The sequence below is a fragment of the Malurus melanocephalus genome, unplaced genomic scaffold, assembly GCF_030028575.1.
Source record: "Malurus melanocephalus ecotype Western Australia unplaced genomic scaffold, MMel_1.1 scaffold_712, whole genome shotgun sequence".
Classification (NCBI taxonomy): Eukaryota; Metazoa; Chordata; class Aves; order Passeriformes; family Maluridae; genus Malurus; species Malurus melanocephalus.
The window spans coordinates 159,365-174,983 of record NW_026623944.1 but is presented as its reverse complement, the minus strand read 5'-3'; the positions used below and the strand labels follow the sequence as shown (position 1 = coordinate 174,983).

General features: G+C 56.6%; 2 protein-coding genes across 2 annotated transcripts; one reads left to right on the top strand and one right to left on the bottom strand.

Moving 5' to 3' along the window:
* Positions 1 to 546: 546 nt before the first annotated feature.
* On the top strand, positions 547 to 10,699 carry GPAT4 (glycerol-3-phosphate acyltransferase 4). Its single transcript, XM_057384500.1, has 12 exons — positions 547 to 2,458; positions 4,655 to 4,724; positions 5,048 to 5,345; positions 5,424 to 5,498; positions 5,939 to 6,028; positions 6,115 to 6,208; positions 6,655 to 6,770; positions 6,966 to 7,021; positions 7,344 to 7,429; positions 7,634 to 7,762; positions 7,844 to 7,923; positions 8,454 to 10,699. The coding sequence occupies exons 1-12, from the start codon at positions 2,294 to 2,296 to the stop codon at positions 8,560 to 8,562; spliced, it is 1,368 nt and encodes a 455-aa protein (XP_057240483.1). The 5' UTR covers positions 547 to 2,293; the 3' UTR covers positions 8,563 to 10,699.
* A 1,918-nt stretch (positions 10,700 to 12,617) lies between these two features.
* On the bottom strand, positions 12,618 to 15,051 carry NKX6-3 (NK6 homeobox 3). The gene is made up of 3 exons (XM_057384501.1): positions 14,470 to 15,051; positions 13,360 to 13,529; positions 12,618 to 13,283 (listed from the first exon to the last, which is right to left on the bottom strand). Exons 1-3 carry the CDS (start codon positions 14,843 to 14,845, stop codon positions 13,053 to 13,055), a joined length of 777 nt encoding a protein of 258 aa, XP_057240484.1. The 5' UTR covers positions 14,846 to 15,051; the 3' UTR covers positions 12,618 to 13,052.
* Positions 15,052 to 15,619: the final 568 nt, after the last annotated feature.

The following is a 15,619-nucleotide window of genomic DNA, read 5'->3' as shown; positions in this document are numbered from 1 at the left end:
GCGCTCCCCGCTCCCCTCCCGCCCCGCACGGGCCCGGGCTCCACCGGCGAGGCCGGTGCGCCCGACGGGGCCCGGGCCGCCCGCACACGGTTCTGCCCGGGCCGCGGCCTCCCGAGCGCGGTGCGGCCACGCCGCAGTGTCCCCGCGCCGCCCCCGCGCGCACCGAGGACGAAGGTCGCGGGCAAGGCCGAGCCCCGAGCGGGCCGCGATCCCGGGGAGCAGCTGAGGGCGGCCCTCGCCATCCCCGGCCCCAGGCGGGCCGTTACGCCGCTGTCCCGAGCGGGCGGGCGCTGCTCGGGCGCTGCAGCCCCAAAGAAGCGATGCGGCTGCGGTCGGTGCCGGCCGGGCCTCCCCGGTTGTGCGTTCCCGTCTGTGTCTCCCTGGCTGTGCCTCCCCGGCTGTGCCTCCCCGGCCGTTCCTCCGCGGCCGTGCCCCGGCTCTGCCTCCCTGGCTGTCCCTTCCCGGCCGTGCCTTGTTCCCGGCTGTGCCCCGGTTGTTCCTCCCTGTCCGTGCCTCCCCGGCTGTGCCCCGGCCCCGGGCGGTGCGGACGGGCCGCTGCCAGCCCCGAGCCGCCGGGAGCCCGCGGGCAGCCCTGCAGCACACGTGGAATCCGCCGTGCGGGTGACTCGGGCACTGGAGCAGCGCTGAGTCCCTCACGGCGGCTCGGGGCCCGGTCTGACCAGTTTGCCATCGGGAGTTCCTACGGGTGACAGCTGCAGCAKAATGGGCAGCTGCACGTGTGGCTGACGAGCTCCTCTCCAGTACATGGTCTGTGCGTATGGCTTTGGAGCACTAACAATATTCTTAACATCGATGGTATAGCAGTGTTTAACCGGCAGCTGGACCGGGAACAAGAGGCTCTTTACAGACTCGCCTTTGCTCTGTGTGCTTGTCAGGTACCTGATAAATCCCTTCCTCAGGCTGACACTCCGTAGCCAGGTGAAGGTGGTGTCYGGAGGGAAGTCTCCCCTGAGCAGACTCATGTTTTGTCACAAGCCACCGTTGGCCCTATGGRTGCGTGACTTTTGACTGGTCCCTGTGCCCTGTCAAGTTCCCCTTTGACTAATCATCAGCAGTAATTCTCCCCTTAGGCTAATTTCCTGTCCTGAGCTGTTTGTAAATCTGCCCCATGTCACTAGGGATGAGATGTATAGGAGCAGAGGAAGTGATGCTTTCCCAGGAATTAGGTACCTGGCTTCCTCAGTGCTCTCAGATGCCCCTGAAATGACAGACGTGATAAGATCTTTGTTATGGGGAGGGGTTTTCTGTCACTCCTTCCCTGTACTTGAGACCTGTTTGCAGTATCCTGTGCCTTAGGTGTGGTTCTGAATGAGTCTGCTCCATCTGAGGTGTGCATGGTATGAAAATAGAGGATGACTGGCAGCAGGAGGTGATTCCTGAGTCTGATTGTGCCMGGCAGTATCCAGAGTACTGGTCTCAGTCTTGCTGTGTTTCGAGAACTGCTCTGCATGGTGTGACCTCAGCCCAAGTACTGCCTTCCAGGTTTCAGAGCCCACTGTCCCTGGCCTCCCGCCACCTTCTCTGCACTGACATCTCTCCARTCTGCTGACTTCTGTTGCTCTCCTCCACTGCTGCTGGTGGCATGTGAGTGCCTCGTTTGCCAAGAAGCCAACTTGCTGTTTGAAAGCTTTCCAGGGACACGGAATTCATTCGTGTCTGTAATGACCCTTCAGCGTGAGTGGATGCCAGGGACCTCCAGAATTAAACTTGTTCCAGGCGTCATGCGAGGACCTGTGCAGGCGCGCAGGGGAGAACAATAATAGCTCCACACACGGTAGTGCCAACTCCCTCCATCTCCTCCAATGCAGGCTCAGGGATGGACTCCACCTTGTCCCTCTGAAGAGACTTTGAATGCTCTCAGCAGCCAGGAGRGGATTCTGCTGCCAGCTTCTCCACAAGCTGCCCCACGGCAGGACTTGCTCAGTGGCAGCCTGGGAGGGGATCCATTCCTGCACTTGTGTCACTGCCGTGCCCAGCACATGCCTGTGGACAAAGCAGCGTGGGCACCATCTGCTCTGAGCTCTTTGGCCTGCGCCATCTGAACTCACTGAGCTCCTGGCAGACTGTTGGCTTCTCTTCCCAAGTGCTCCCCCTGAGCCTGGTGCGTTCCCTCTGTCAGCGCCCCAAAAGGATGAGAACTTTGGAATGGGGTCTGTGAGCAGGCTGCAGCCTCGGTGCCTGTGTGAGACTGAGTAACAGGAGGACTGGTTCACTGCTGCAAGCAGCCCTTGTGTCTGGCTGCAGGGCACCAGCCTTGCCTGGGCCCTTCACCATGTTCTTCCTGCTCCCCTTTGACAGCCTGGTGGTTAATCTCTTGGGGATTTCCATAACTGTCCTCTTCACTCTGCTTCTGGTTTTCATCATCGTGCCAGCAATTTTTGGAGTCTCCTTTGGCATTCGCAAGGTTTACATGAAAACTTTATTAAAGATTTTTCAGGTAAGTCATGTTTTCAGAATGTTGTGTGTGTTTGCAGRGGTTTATCCAAGCATGGTCGTGGCAGGAAGAGGGGCTTTTGCCTCAGGAGAGCATTGTGGGTGACTGGAGTGGAAAGTTGGGCTGTCTATGTCATGCTGGTGCCAGATGACCTGTTCGGCTCATCTCAGCCTAGTACAATTTACAAGACTGCTGTTTTGGGCTGKTTTTTTTCCTGTAATTAATCTAGTAAGTCTTCAAGTAAAGAAATAGTCTGGCAAGGCTTGGCGTTTGGCACGGGTGCAACAGGGTCTGAGGGGTAGCTTGGAGGGGTTCCTGTCCCAGGCAAGGCAGAGTTCTGGTACAGCTTGATGTAAGGTGTGATATGGAGGAACCAGGCTGTAGCCAGCAGATTGCTCTTCTCCAGGACACATCTGGATGAAGCAAAAACAGGAGATAAGGCAGGACTCTCATCCTGCAAGCCCTGAGTGCTCTGCAGCCAGAACCCAGAGCTCTCAACATTGCTTCTGTCCTGGAGTGTCACCTGCTGAGCTGTGTCTGTACTGCCACTCTGGAGGACRACAGCAGCCCTTGCCGACCCTCTTGGCACAGAGAGACCCAGTGGAATTTTCCAGCTTGGTCTCATGCTGTTTCCTTGCCTGCCTTTGCTGGACTAATTTTAWGGCCTGTCTCTGAGCCAACACCTCTTGAAGCAAGTCCCTGACCAGGACAGACTTACATCTACTGAGTAGTAGGTAAAACSTGCACCACCCTACCATGGCAGCCCAGGTGAAAGGGAAAGTGCTTGCTAGGAAGGTTTTAGGCTCTTAAATGTGGAGTTGATGCTGCCAAAGGATGTGTGGTACTGCTGCTGCTGTTGGAACAGTACTGCTTGTCCCCTGTACTGGCTCGCTTGGGAAGACAGCCCTGGAGCTCACAGTACTCAGCTTTTTAAACCCTGAGTCCTCCCAAAAGCCTGGGGTGAATGGGAAGACCCTGGGCTTTGTGAGAGGCTTCATTAACACAGATATCTGAAGACCTGACTACAAATTTACTGACTGAAGCATGCCAAAAAATGGTTTCAAATGGAACTTTTCATGTTGTTTTCTTCTTTCTTTCCTTCCTTCAATTCAGGAACATTTATTCTCAACACCTATATTGGTGTTTTGAACTATTTTTTCTGAAAAGACTGGGAAGTCTAATTCAGCTTTTATTAAAGAATCTTGGTGGGATAGAGGAGCATTCATGCACAGCTGGTCACTGATTTGGTGGAAAATCCACTCACTAAGTTTGATCATTCAGAATTGTATTTTGGAGGGTTCTTATTTACCCAGAATATTTTCCCAGCTCTTGAGGGCAGTGCTAGGAACCAGAGGGGCAGCGTGGGGCAGAGTTTGTGGGACACAGCCCAGCCCGAGGTGTGGGGCCTGGCTGGCAGTGGCWCTGCTGTGCTGCTGGGGAATTAGGATGGAGATGTGCTGGCCTTGCAAGGAATGCCTTCTCCATGGGCTGCTTAGTTCCTGTGAGGTCAGAGCTCCTCTCCTGTCTTTGGGATGGCAGTATTTAGGCAACCTTCTGCAATGCTGCAGTTCACTTCTGGCAGAGGCAGCTGTGAGATGAGAGGGACACTCTGTATGCAGTGAGTATTCCCTCACCGCTGCCTCCTGATCTCGTGCTGCCATGGGCTGAGATCGGGATGCCAGGAGTTCCCAGCAACTTTTCCTTCTTCACAGATCAGCATGTTGTACACAAGTACTCCTCCTTCAGAAGCTTGTCCTTCCAGACCTACATGATGCCGAGGAATTACAGGCTAAAAAGGTTACTTGGAGGGCAGGCAGAAAAACTGCACAGAAATCCAGCCTGCACTTTTGCTGGTGCCCTTGAAAATAAGCTGAGAGAACAAGTAGTCCTGGCACAGGATTTGGCAACCAGCTGTCTGAGGGTGCTTGCTGCTGCTGTTTAGGGCAGAYTGCTGAGCTGAGAAGCAGCAGCCATTAGCTGACTCAGAGGGAAAGGTTTCCATCCCATCATCAGCCTGATGTTTTCAGCAGCAACCTGAAAACACAGTCTCTGCTTTGACTTTGGAAGAAACAAGGGTTGAAAAACAGCACCCATCTTCTCCCCTGAGCCGTGGTCCTTCCTGGAAGTCAACTGTAGAGCAGTCAGTACAATGTGGAGCTACAGGCCTTGCAAATCTTGGTTGTCCTGTGTGTCTTGCAGTGGGCCACACTGAGAATAGAGCGTGGTGCCAAGGAGAAGAACCATCCGTTGTACAAGCCCTATGTCAATGGTGAGATCCTGCCCTGCATGGCTACACGGGGAYTTCAAATTCCCTTGGGGAGGTGGGGTAAAGCAGGTGTCTCCGAGCAGCTGAGGTCTGCTGGGATGGAGATGGGTTGGAGGAAGTTCTGGAGAGCTCTGTTTCAAAAGAAGGATAGGAAAGCAGCCCAGGAGTGCTTCATTTCTAGATAGTGGGTGGTACTGGTTTATGCCTGTCTGGACTGGAGAAGGGAAGGGGATCCTGAGTAGGGCAGGTGAGGAAGGGCCTTGGCTTTTGTCTCTCTTTGAACAGGCAAGTCCCACTTTGCTCAGAGCTGCCTRTGGCTGTTGCAGGTATCATTGCAAAGGAGCCAACGTCACTGGAAGAGGAGATCAAGGAGATGCGGCGGAGTGGCAGTGGCAAAGCCCTGGACACCCCTGAGTTTGAGCTCTCAGATATCTTCTATTTCTGCCGCAAAGGCATTGAGACCATCATGGATGATGAAGTGACCAAAAGGTTCTCAGCTGAAGAGCTGGAGTCCTGGAACCTGCTCAGCAGGACCAACTACAACTTCCAGTACATCAGCCTGCGCCTGACCGTGCTCTGGGGGCTCGGCGTGCTCATCCGCTACTGCTTCCTTCTGCCTCTCCGGTGAGTGCTGCCCAGGGCCTGCCTGCACACGCTGCTGCTGGCCTGCTTTGCCAGCTTGGACTGTCCCTCTTTCTGCAGGATAGCCCTGGCATTTACTGGCATCAGCTTGTTGGTGACTGGTACCACGGTGGTGGGGTATTTGCCAAATGGAAGGTGAGTTCATCTTTGAGGGAAGAGCAGATGGGGAGCACTCCGTGCGGTTTAAGACCTGAAAATCCTGAAATTTTCCTGCAAGGCCTTCTGTTCTGCCACCTGCAGACACAGCAGGTGGTCCTGGCAGCTGTGGCTTCTCAGGAATGGACACCCTGTAATTTTRCACAAAGGGCCTAGATGTGAGCACTAAGTCTGTGGTGGAGCRCTCAGCCCTGGCCTCTGAAAGGAGTAATAATGGAAAAGAGCAAAGGCCAAAATTTCATTCTCATGAGTTAAGAATTAGTGATCATAAGCTGATGGCAAAGGCCAGGACRTGCTGTGTTTCTGTGGCACAGACCTGAAGGCTTGGCTGGATCTCCCAGCCTGGGGCAGCTGGGTGCAGTGCTGCTGTCACGGGGAGCTTGTAGGATGGGCAGTAACGGTCTCTGTCTGAGCTGCAGGTGCAAGGATTTCCTGAGCAAACACGTTCACCTGATGTGTTACCGCATCTGCGTGCGGGCCCTGACAGCCATCATCACCTACCACGACCGGTAAGGCCTGGCTGCTGCATGCCAGCCCTTGGGCAGGCCCAGGCTCCCTTTCTCTCTCCTCACCTCTCCCTTTGTTCTGCGTTCAGAGAAAACAGACCCCGGAATGGAGGCATCTGTGTGGCCAACCACACCTCTCCCATTGATGTGATCATCCTGGCCAGCGATGGCTACTACGCCATGGTGAGGAACCCCCTGCCTGCCAGGACCTGGCTCCTGCATGGAGGGGCAGCAAACCTTGTGTGGGGCAGCAGGAACCCTTKGAACATGCAGAACTACTTCTCCCTGCATCACATGGCAGGGAACTGTCCCACTCTCTTGTGCATGGCTCTTGTGCAAGCTCAGCCTGGAACTTGGGGGGCCAATGGTCTGCGGGCACAGCTTTGCAGGAACTCTAGGCTTTGCTGTTGTTGGAAGAGCAGAGTGCTTCCCCAGCTGGAYCTCCTGCAATGGGAAAAGCACTTGAGGTTTGCTGTATCTGTCCTTCAAGTCAGAGCCAGGGACTTGGCCTCTTAGCCTTTACAGGGTAGCGTAGGAAGATGAACCTCAGTTTGGCTGTGAAACTSAGTGCTGCCTTGACTTTCATGTGTGCCCAGCTCTTGTAACTTGTGTGCTCTTGCCCTGTTCAGGTGGGGCAGATCCATGGAGGCCTCATGGGTGTGATACAGAGAGCCATGGTGAAAGCTTGTCCCCACGTGTGGTTCGAGCGTTCWGAGGTCAAGGATCGTCACCTCGTGGCCAGAAGGTGTGACAGTCACTGCCCAGGGACGGGGCTGGGGGAGCAGGGCACTGCATGACCTCGTGGGTGCTGGGAGATTGTTCCCCTCTTGTTGGCACCCTGAGAGTCCCTGGTGACTGCAGGCCAAGGACTCTTACACTGTGTGCATTGCTAGTGAGAGCTTTTGTTCCCTCTGCTAATTTTTGACACTTTTCTTTTTAGGCTCACAGAACATGTCCAGGACAAAAGCAAATTGCCTATTCTTATTTTTCCAGAAGGTGAGTGCAACCAGGCCAGACAAGCACCAGGTGGAGAGGGTACCTTGAGATGGCACCGCATCTCTGTTCCCTTCCTTCTTACACAGCCAAGGGCCTGACCCCTTCACTGGGACAAAAGGGACATCTTTAGAGCTGACTGAGCTCAGAATGCAGGAGTCATAGATGATGTCCTGGTGACCCRTTCTGTGCACACAGAGAACAGGGCTTGGACTGAGAGTTAGGGGAGAGTTGCTGAGTTCCTGTGGCCCTGCCCTTAAGCCTGTACTTTAGACTTCTGAACTGAATTGCAGAGGAAAGTTAAGATTGTGCTTGCCTCTTACAGGAACATGCATCAACAACACATCTGTGATGATGTTCAAAAAGGGGAGCTTTGAAATCGGAGCCACAGTTTACCCTGTAGCCATCAAGGTATGAGAAGGCAACTTTCTTAAGGCACAAGTCTGTCTGTCCCTCTGTATCTCTGTCCAGCCTGGTCTGAGGGCACAGGAAAGCCAAGGTCACTYGGTGTAGTGCCTTGGGAGAGCTGACCTGTAGCCAAGCTTGGGGTGGAAGTGCAGCCTCAGAGAGAGTGCAACCTCTGCCTGACCTCCAGGAACTCTTCTGCCTTTATAGTATGACCCACAGTTTGGAGATGCCTTTTGGAACAGCAGCAAGTATGGCATGGTGACCTACCTCCTCAGGATGATGACCAGCTGGGCCATTGTCTGCAGTGTCTGGTACCTGCCCCCAATGACCAGACAGGTCAGTAAGGTGAACCCAGCCTGTCTGATCACGTTCCTGTTTGGCCCTTTGCTCCTGCTGAACAGTTTTACTTTGCCACAGCCTGAAGAGGATGCAGTGCAGTTCGCCAATCGAGTGAAGTCAGCCATTGCCAGGCAAGGGGGCCTTGTGGATCTGCTCTGGTGAGTCCATGCAGGCTTTTCCTGGTGCCAGAGTTCCTTTCTTCTTGGTCCTGGCACGTGCTCGTGGGCTGTAGAGCTTCACGTGTGTCTTGCCTAGGGTCGAGCAGGCCTGTGGAGGAATGTTCTTTTGTRCTGGGGACCAAAGCTGCTTCTGTGTGCTGGGCATCAGGGCTTTGTTCTGTGGTTGTAGCTTGCTTGGGGACGCCCTGGGTTTGAGCTGTTTSTGCTCAGCAAGGTGTGTCCAGCTTGGCAGTTCCTTTGCCAGGCACTGAAGTCTCAGAGCCTGGGAGGCAGGCAGTCAGCCTCCTGTAGTGGTATCAGAGTAGTTCCTGTTTCTGGCAGAGCTGCTCTTTAGAGCACAGTGCAGAGCTGTGGGCAGCTCCTGGCAGAACCAGGTAAGAAAGTGATGCCCTTTGGGGTCGGGTGGTCTGCRGTGTGCCCTGGCAGCATGTGCTACAGGGGCAGCCCTGAGCAATCCCAGCCAAAGGTGGTGCCTGCCTGCAGCCCCTCTGACGTGACTCTCTCCCCAGGGATGGAGGACTGAAAAGGGAGAAGGTGAAAGATGCATTCAAGGAGGAGCAACAGAAACTCTACAGCAAAATGATTGTAGGCARCCACGAAGACCGGAGCCGCTCGTGAGTCTGCTGCCTCCAGCACTGCCACMGTGGCCAAAGCCCTCTGCCTCCAGCACCAACCAGGGCTTGTCTGGAGCAACTCTCAATCTTTGGACTTGGCTATTCCAGAGCTGCTTGGACTTGCTCCTTCATCCTCTGGCTGTTGTTTCCTGGAGGCACTGTTACTGTCTGGAGTCTTTAGGCCCTTGGCAGCTCCTGGCAAAGATGCCTTCTCGTTCCTGTTACAGTGAAGCCCCTTGCAGGGGCAATATTAAATGAAACTCTTACAGTGTCATGTGCTTCCATCTGATGTGTCCAGCCCCGAGGAAGGACTGGTGTGATGTGCATGTGTGTCAGTCACAAGTCTCCCACAGCACAAAAGCTGATGAACTGTGCTGAAGTTGGCTGCCTTGACAGCCAAGGAAGTCCTCGTGAACCTGTGCCCCCTGTGTGTGGCATAAACCCCTTAGGAGCAGAATATGGTCTCTCAGGCCATTTCCAAATCCACTATCAGGAGAAATCTTTTGCCACCTTCCTGTGCCSCAGACTGTTGGTTCTGCAGGGTCTGAGTAAGAGCCTCTTCGCTGCTCCTGAGGCAGTGAGGATCATCCTCCTTTGGAAACCTCCTCTGTCCCCTGCAGGGAGCCCGGTGTCACTGGAGTGGCAGCTGGGTCTCCTGAGGAATCTGTGTGTGCTGTAGTGGGAGCCCAGGGTGTGGAGGAGAGTCCGAGACTTCATGGCTGGGGCTGCAAATCCCTTTTCAAATGTCTGCTGAGGGAAACAGTGGGATCTGATCTTGTCCTGCACCAACACACACATGGATAGTATCAACTTGTTGCAAGAAAACTGAAATTTAGTGCTGGAGATAGTGCCCCGTTTCTGCTCTGCAAGTAAATTATTTAGTAAAACAACTTGCATTTCAGCATTTATCCCATGTACTTCCCCATTTTCCTTACATTCCTACAAACTTGAGCACTTAAACCGGGTTCTCTGCTATTATAAGCAAGAGCTGTTTCACTGCTTTCGCCGAAGCCTGCCTGCATTTTCTAGCACTCTGGAGAAGGCAGTTACCTAAGTGCCTCCTTTTTACCTCAAGTGTTGTTTGTTGGGGAGGGCATCTGCTACCCCGGGTAAGAACAGCTGTTCAGTGTAAGTAGCCTTAAATCTGAATTTTCCTGTGGTTTTATTTCCTGTTTGCCTGATGGAACTTTGCTGCTCTGGCCCCAAGTCTTGCAGAGCTTTTCMCTCGCTCTGGGGCCATTTGGACACTGACCCCTGCACCTTGCTGTGGTCTGGCCAGCTTAGAGGGAGCCACCGTGGGCCATGGGGTGCCCGGGCAGTGCCAAGCTCCTGGGTGCTGTCATGACCTTTCACCATGTGCCAAACCACTGCTGGGGACACAGCTCTGTGCTGGGGACGTGGACATTGCTGCCTGCCAGTCCCTGCTGCCCAGGCAGCCTCTCCAGGCTCTTCTGCACTTGTCCCCCATTCAGCAGCTGCTCCTGAGGATTCTCAAGGGCTGTGCCCCCAGGAGCTCTCCTCTCTGGGAGAAGGACTGACATTTCCTCCAGGCATTGCTGAAGACCCCAGGCCTCCCCCCTCCCTGCCATGCTTGGACCCAGCTGCAGGTGCCCACAAGTTTCCTGCCTGCAGTTGGCTCCCCTGTCCCTGCTGCYGTGCTGATGTGCAGAGCTCTCCTCAGCTTTGCAGGACCTGCAGCCACCCTGCTGTGCTCAGGGACCATCCCCAGCAGCGTCCAGGATGCTCCACAGCAGGCAAGCGACTGGCTGGACAGGTTAGGAAGCACACATCCATCTTTCCTCGGCTCTTCCACCCCATGCCCCCAGTCAATATGTCTCTCTACGATGAGAAAGTTAATAAATTTAGCTCTAGATTAAAAGTATCGATCATTTCATTTGTAAGCGATAAATAACCAGGGGGGGAGCACTGGGTGGCCCACGGGGTAGGAGCTGCTGGCTGGGGCTGCAGCAGCCGTGCACCCCAGTGGGGCCAGGAGCCCTCATATGCATTCTGCCTGGATGCTGGCATTGATTTGCTATTAGTCTCCACGCACCACCCAGTAGCACATCATTCCCGGAGCCGCTATTAATGGCCTTTTGATAAATAATCACTTGTAAGTCAATAAATTTTTATTAAACAGTGTGGCGCTTTGATTTATGAAAATCCGACGGGGTTTGTCTGGGAGAAAAGGGATGCAGAATTGAAGCGGAGCTGCTATCCATCTGCCTGCCAGGCTGGCCTGCCCGTGCTCTCAGAGGCTGCCTGGCAGCGGGCACAGCGCGGGCACAGCCGCTGGCACCGCTCCTGTCCTGACCCAGCACGGGAGAGGAGCCTGTGCTGCAGCAGCAAAYGGCAGTGGCACTGCAGGAGCCGCAGTGGCAGCGTGGGCAGCAGGAGGGTTTGGTCCYGCACGGGCCAGCACTGCTCCTGCTCCTGTCTCAGCATGGGATGCACTCGGCAGCCCGGCTGCAGCGGCCATTTGTCAGTCTCCCTGCCTACAGCAGGCCCTTTGCCACCTGCTTTATTTGTCTCCCGGCCCTGACGTGGCATCAGACAGGTGTTAAACTACTTAATCACTTTAAAATTGTTTTAATTTTCTGTTTTGTATTGATCTCCACAGCACCAATTAATCAGCTCACTGGACCAGGCAGTTAGTACATTAAAAATTGTCAGCCAAGCTGGGCAGTTTAGAAAATGTTTAAAAAATATCCCACCAGCAGCCCCTCGCTTCTCCCAGCATGTGGAACCTGCTCGTGCTGAGCACTGGCTCTGTCCACAGACAGGGATGTGTCTCTTGAGTGCTGCCAGCAGCCCCATGCCCGTGCCATCCCACACCCTTGGCTCTGTCCCACGGAGGAGCTGCAGGACTGAGGGGGCAGCTTTACAAACCCCATGCTCACTGCAGGGGCTGGACAGAGACCTCTACAGGGAAAGTARTCCCCTCAGCCCTGGAAAAGTGGCACCGAGCAGTCAGGGCTCCTCGCAAAGCATCCACAGCCCGGTGACAGATTGGAGAGGGCTTGGAGCCAAGTGTGGGCCTTGGTGGGATGTACAGCAACGATCTTCAGCCCCACACAGGGCTGGTGTTTAGGGTCACTGAAAAGTCCCAGTGGTTCGGGAGCTTCAGCAGCCCCAGGCACGGACYTGGCCACCAGCCTGTCACAGGTAGTGCCTTCCCCCGCCCCGCTCTGCCCCTTCCGTGCCTGTGCCATGCTGCTAATCAGGACCTTATCTCCCATTGATTTCCTTCCAAGACACAGCCTACGTGTTTGCTCACACCTGGCCAGCACTTAGCTGGCTCTTAGCTGAACAACTGCTGAGCTTGCCTGGCCCCAGCGCTGTGCCCGTGCCAGCCACAGCCCCTGCGGCCACCTCTGCAGCTGAGGATGGCTGGCCCTGGACAGCACCCAGAGCTGCTGTGCCACTGGTGAGCCATGGGGAGCCAGAGCAGGGGTGTGCAGTCCCATGTGCACACACGTGTGTGTCTGTATGTGCAGCCCCATGTGCACACACACGTGTCTGTATGTGCAGCCCCATGTGCACACACGTGTGTGTCTGTATGTGCAGTCCCATGTGCACACACGTGTGTGTCTGTATGTGCAGCCCCATGTGCACACACACGTGTCTGTATGTGCAGCCCCATGTGCACACACGTGTGTGTCTGTATGTGCAGTCCCATGTGCACACACGTGTGTGTCTGTATGTGCAGCCCCATGTGCACACACACGTGTCTGTATGTGCAGCCCCATGTGCACACACACGTGTGTCTGTATGTGCAGCCCCATGTGCACACACGTGTGTGTCTGTATGTGCAGCCCCATGTGCACACACGTGTGTGTCTGCATGTGCAGCCCCCATTGCACAGGGGTGCAGCACAGAGCATGGGGGAGCCAACAGGCTGGCAGGCAAACACACTGGGGCTATTGATGCCACATCAATCCCGCAGCCCCGACAGGTGAATGGGCTCTCACTCACACTGTTAAGATAAATGATATTTATTTGCTGCTAAGAGCTTCCAGTAAGAGGCCCCAAAGTGTGACTTTTGAACCAGCACCTCTTTCTGCTGGTACACACCCGAACCAGAGAAAACCCTGGGAAAATCTCCAGGGCTCCCCTATTCCTCTGGGGTCTTCCTGCTCCACACACAGCACCACAGCATGGCCCCTTCCCCTGTCTGGCATGCAGACCCTGCCCCACACATCCTATCCCCAGCCCTTCTCCAGCCCAGCCTCACAAGGCCACCCTGGACAGCATGCCCACGAAACAAGTGCTGGGACTCGACTGGGACCTTTATTTCATCAACGCTGATAACATGGCTATACCTGACACTACCCATGTGTGCTGCTCCCAGCCCTGAAAGCCATGCTCCCCATCCAGCTGCCAGCCACTCCATCCCAACAGGCAGGCASCTGCTGGTGAGAGGAGTCAGCCCTGGGCAGGATGGAGGTGCTGAGCCAGTCACCCCCAGCCCAGAGGGGCAGGATGTGCTGCTGCTCAGCCGCTGGGCGTGCCCAAGCCCAGCATCGAGAAGGCTGCACGGTGCTTCCTCAGCAGCAGCCGGATCTTCTCATCGTCTGAGTCTGGGTCCAGGGGCTTGTTGTACTCATCATCCTCGGTCTCAGAGGCTGCCCGCTCTCCGCCAGAGCCCCCCGCCCGCTGCGAGGATGAGGAGGGCTCCAGGGCACTCTTCTTCCGCCATTTGGTCCGTCGGTTCTGGAACCAGACCTGTCGCCCCACGGGCCCAGCTCAGTTAGCTGCCAACACACTGTACACCCCACATCACAGAGGCACCAATACTCACCTTCACCTGAGACTCAGTCATGCCAAGAGAATAGGCCAGCCGTGCTCTTTCCGGACCTGCCAGGTACTTGGTCTGCTCAAAAGTCTTCTCCAGTGCAAAGATCTGGTGCCCCGTGAAGGTTGGGCGCGTGTGCTTCTTCTTGTGGATGCTGTCAGCCAAGTGAGCAGGAGCTACAGGAGAGAAGGAGAGAAGTGGGTGAGCTCTTGGCAGCCACAACTCTGGGCAGCTCTTCCCTTGTGCACACTTATCAGCCTTAAGTGGCCAAAGATTCACTCCACACCTTCTCCTCTCCAAATTAAAACTATATTCCTCCTTGGGGGTTTGAGTCCCATCCCAGGAGGGCTGAGCTGCCCACTGTGCAGGTCGCACAGAGCCAGAGCTGGGCTATGCACCTCCTGATCAAGGACAGTGCTAAGTGGTTGTGGCGAGAGCCTAAGGGTTGCTATCAACAGTGCTTGACCCCAGAGTCACTGGGAACACTGTGCCCTCATGCCCCACCTTGCAGGATGCATGACAAAAGACAGGCAGAGCTGGTCATTGGCTCATAGCTGTGTCAGAAGCAGAGAGCCGAACTGCCTAACCCATCTGCTCCRAAAGCATCACCTGCAAGGGGCTCAGGGGGACCAGAGCTGCAGGTTCTGAGCGGCTGCACCCAGGGCTTTCCATTGAAGAGTGGGTGTGCCCATCCCGCCCACCCTCGGGGACAGCGGCAACATCGGCAACATTCTCTGCGATTCCCCTGCCAGCTCTCCACCAGGAAGGCAAGTGCTGCCAGCCCAGAGCAGGCCATGCTGCCTGCCTCTGCCCTGACCTAAACTGTGCACTGACCCCCAGTCAGACTGCCTGAGGGACGGGAGGATTTGCGAGTCAGAGGGCTCTGCCCGTTCTTGCCAGCTGTGGCTACCTGGGGGCGAAGAATTAGTACTGGTCATTGGAATTGCCGCCGCCCTTGAGCCAAAAGTTCTGTGACAGTTTGAGGTGCAGCAGCTCCGGCACTCGGGCCTTTCCCAGTGTCCTGAGGCCACCCAGCTGTGCCTGTTGCCGGGCGCTGGAGAAAGCACCTGCAGCCCCAAGCACCCAGCACCCAGCCGCTCTGTCCCCGGTACTTACGGCACTGCCGGCTGCCCCGCCACTCCGGAGCGGCCTCTGCCCAGCAGCTGCGTCCCCGCGGCAGGTACTCGCCCCCGGCCTTGGAGAGGGCGCCCACCTGGGGCCCGTAATAGACGCCCGGGGAGCTCAGTCCGTTCAGTCCGCCCGCGTGGGGGTAGCCAGGAAGGAGACTGCTGCTCGGTGTCGCCGCGGGCCGGCCCAGGATGTCGGAGATGCCGTGGGGGGTGCCAGCAGCCAGCTGGGCRCCCAACCCCGGGTGTCCCAGCTTGTAGAAAGAGCTCTGCACTGAGTACTGGCAGACAGGCGCCTTGGCCTCAGGGAAGGGGCCCAGCGAGGGGCCGTTGAGCAGGAAGGTGCCCGGCAGGTTGGCATCCATGGTTCTGGCACCAGGGCGGCCCTCAGAGCCCGGAACCCTGTAGGTGCGATGGCTAGCCCATTCCCACTGGCCTGGGAACTACGGGCCCCCGAGCCGGGCCGGGCCGGTGGCYCCCTGGCTGGCAATGGCACACGGGCGGGGGCCGGGCCGCGGGCAGCCTGGGAACGGCCCCGGGACCCCGCACCGGCTCCGGCCCGGACCCTCAACTTGGGCTCGGGCAGCGCCAACATTTCTCTGATAAAGACGAGGCGCATTAGAATAACGCGCTCCCATTGGCCGGGGCTCTGCGGGCGGCGCGCCCATTGGCTGAGCCTCCGCCGCCTCGGCCGCCATTGGCTACGCCCGACGGACAGCGCGCCATTGGCCCCAGCCAGACAAATTGCGCTTTGAACAGCGGCGGCAGCGGCACGGAGCGGGACAGGGGACACGGGACAGGACAGGGGACACGGGACAGGGGACACGGGACAGGGGACAGGGGACAGGGGACAGGGGACAGGGGACACGGGACAGGGGACACGGGACAGGGGACACGGGACAGGGGACACGGGACACGGGATAGGGACAGGGGACATGGGACAGGGGACAGGGGACAGGGGACACGGGACAGGGGACACGGGACACGGGACAGGGGACACGGGACAGGGGACACGGGACACGGGACAGGGGACACGGGACAGGGGACACGGGACACGGGACAGGGGACGGGGGACAGGGGACAGGGGACAGGAGACACGGGACAGGGGACAGGGGACACGGGACAGGGGACACGGGACA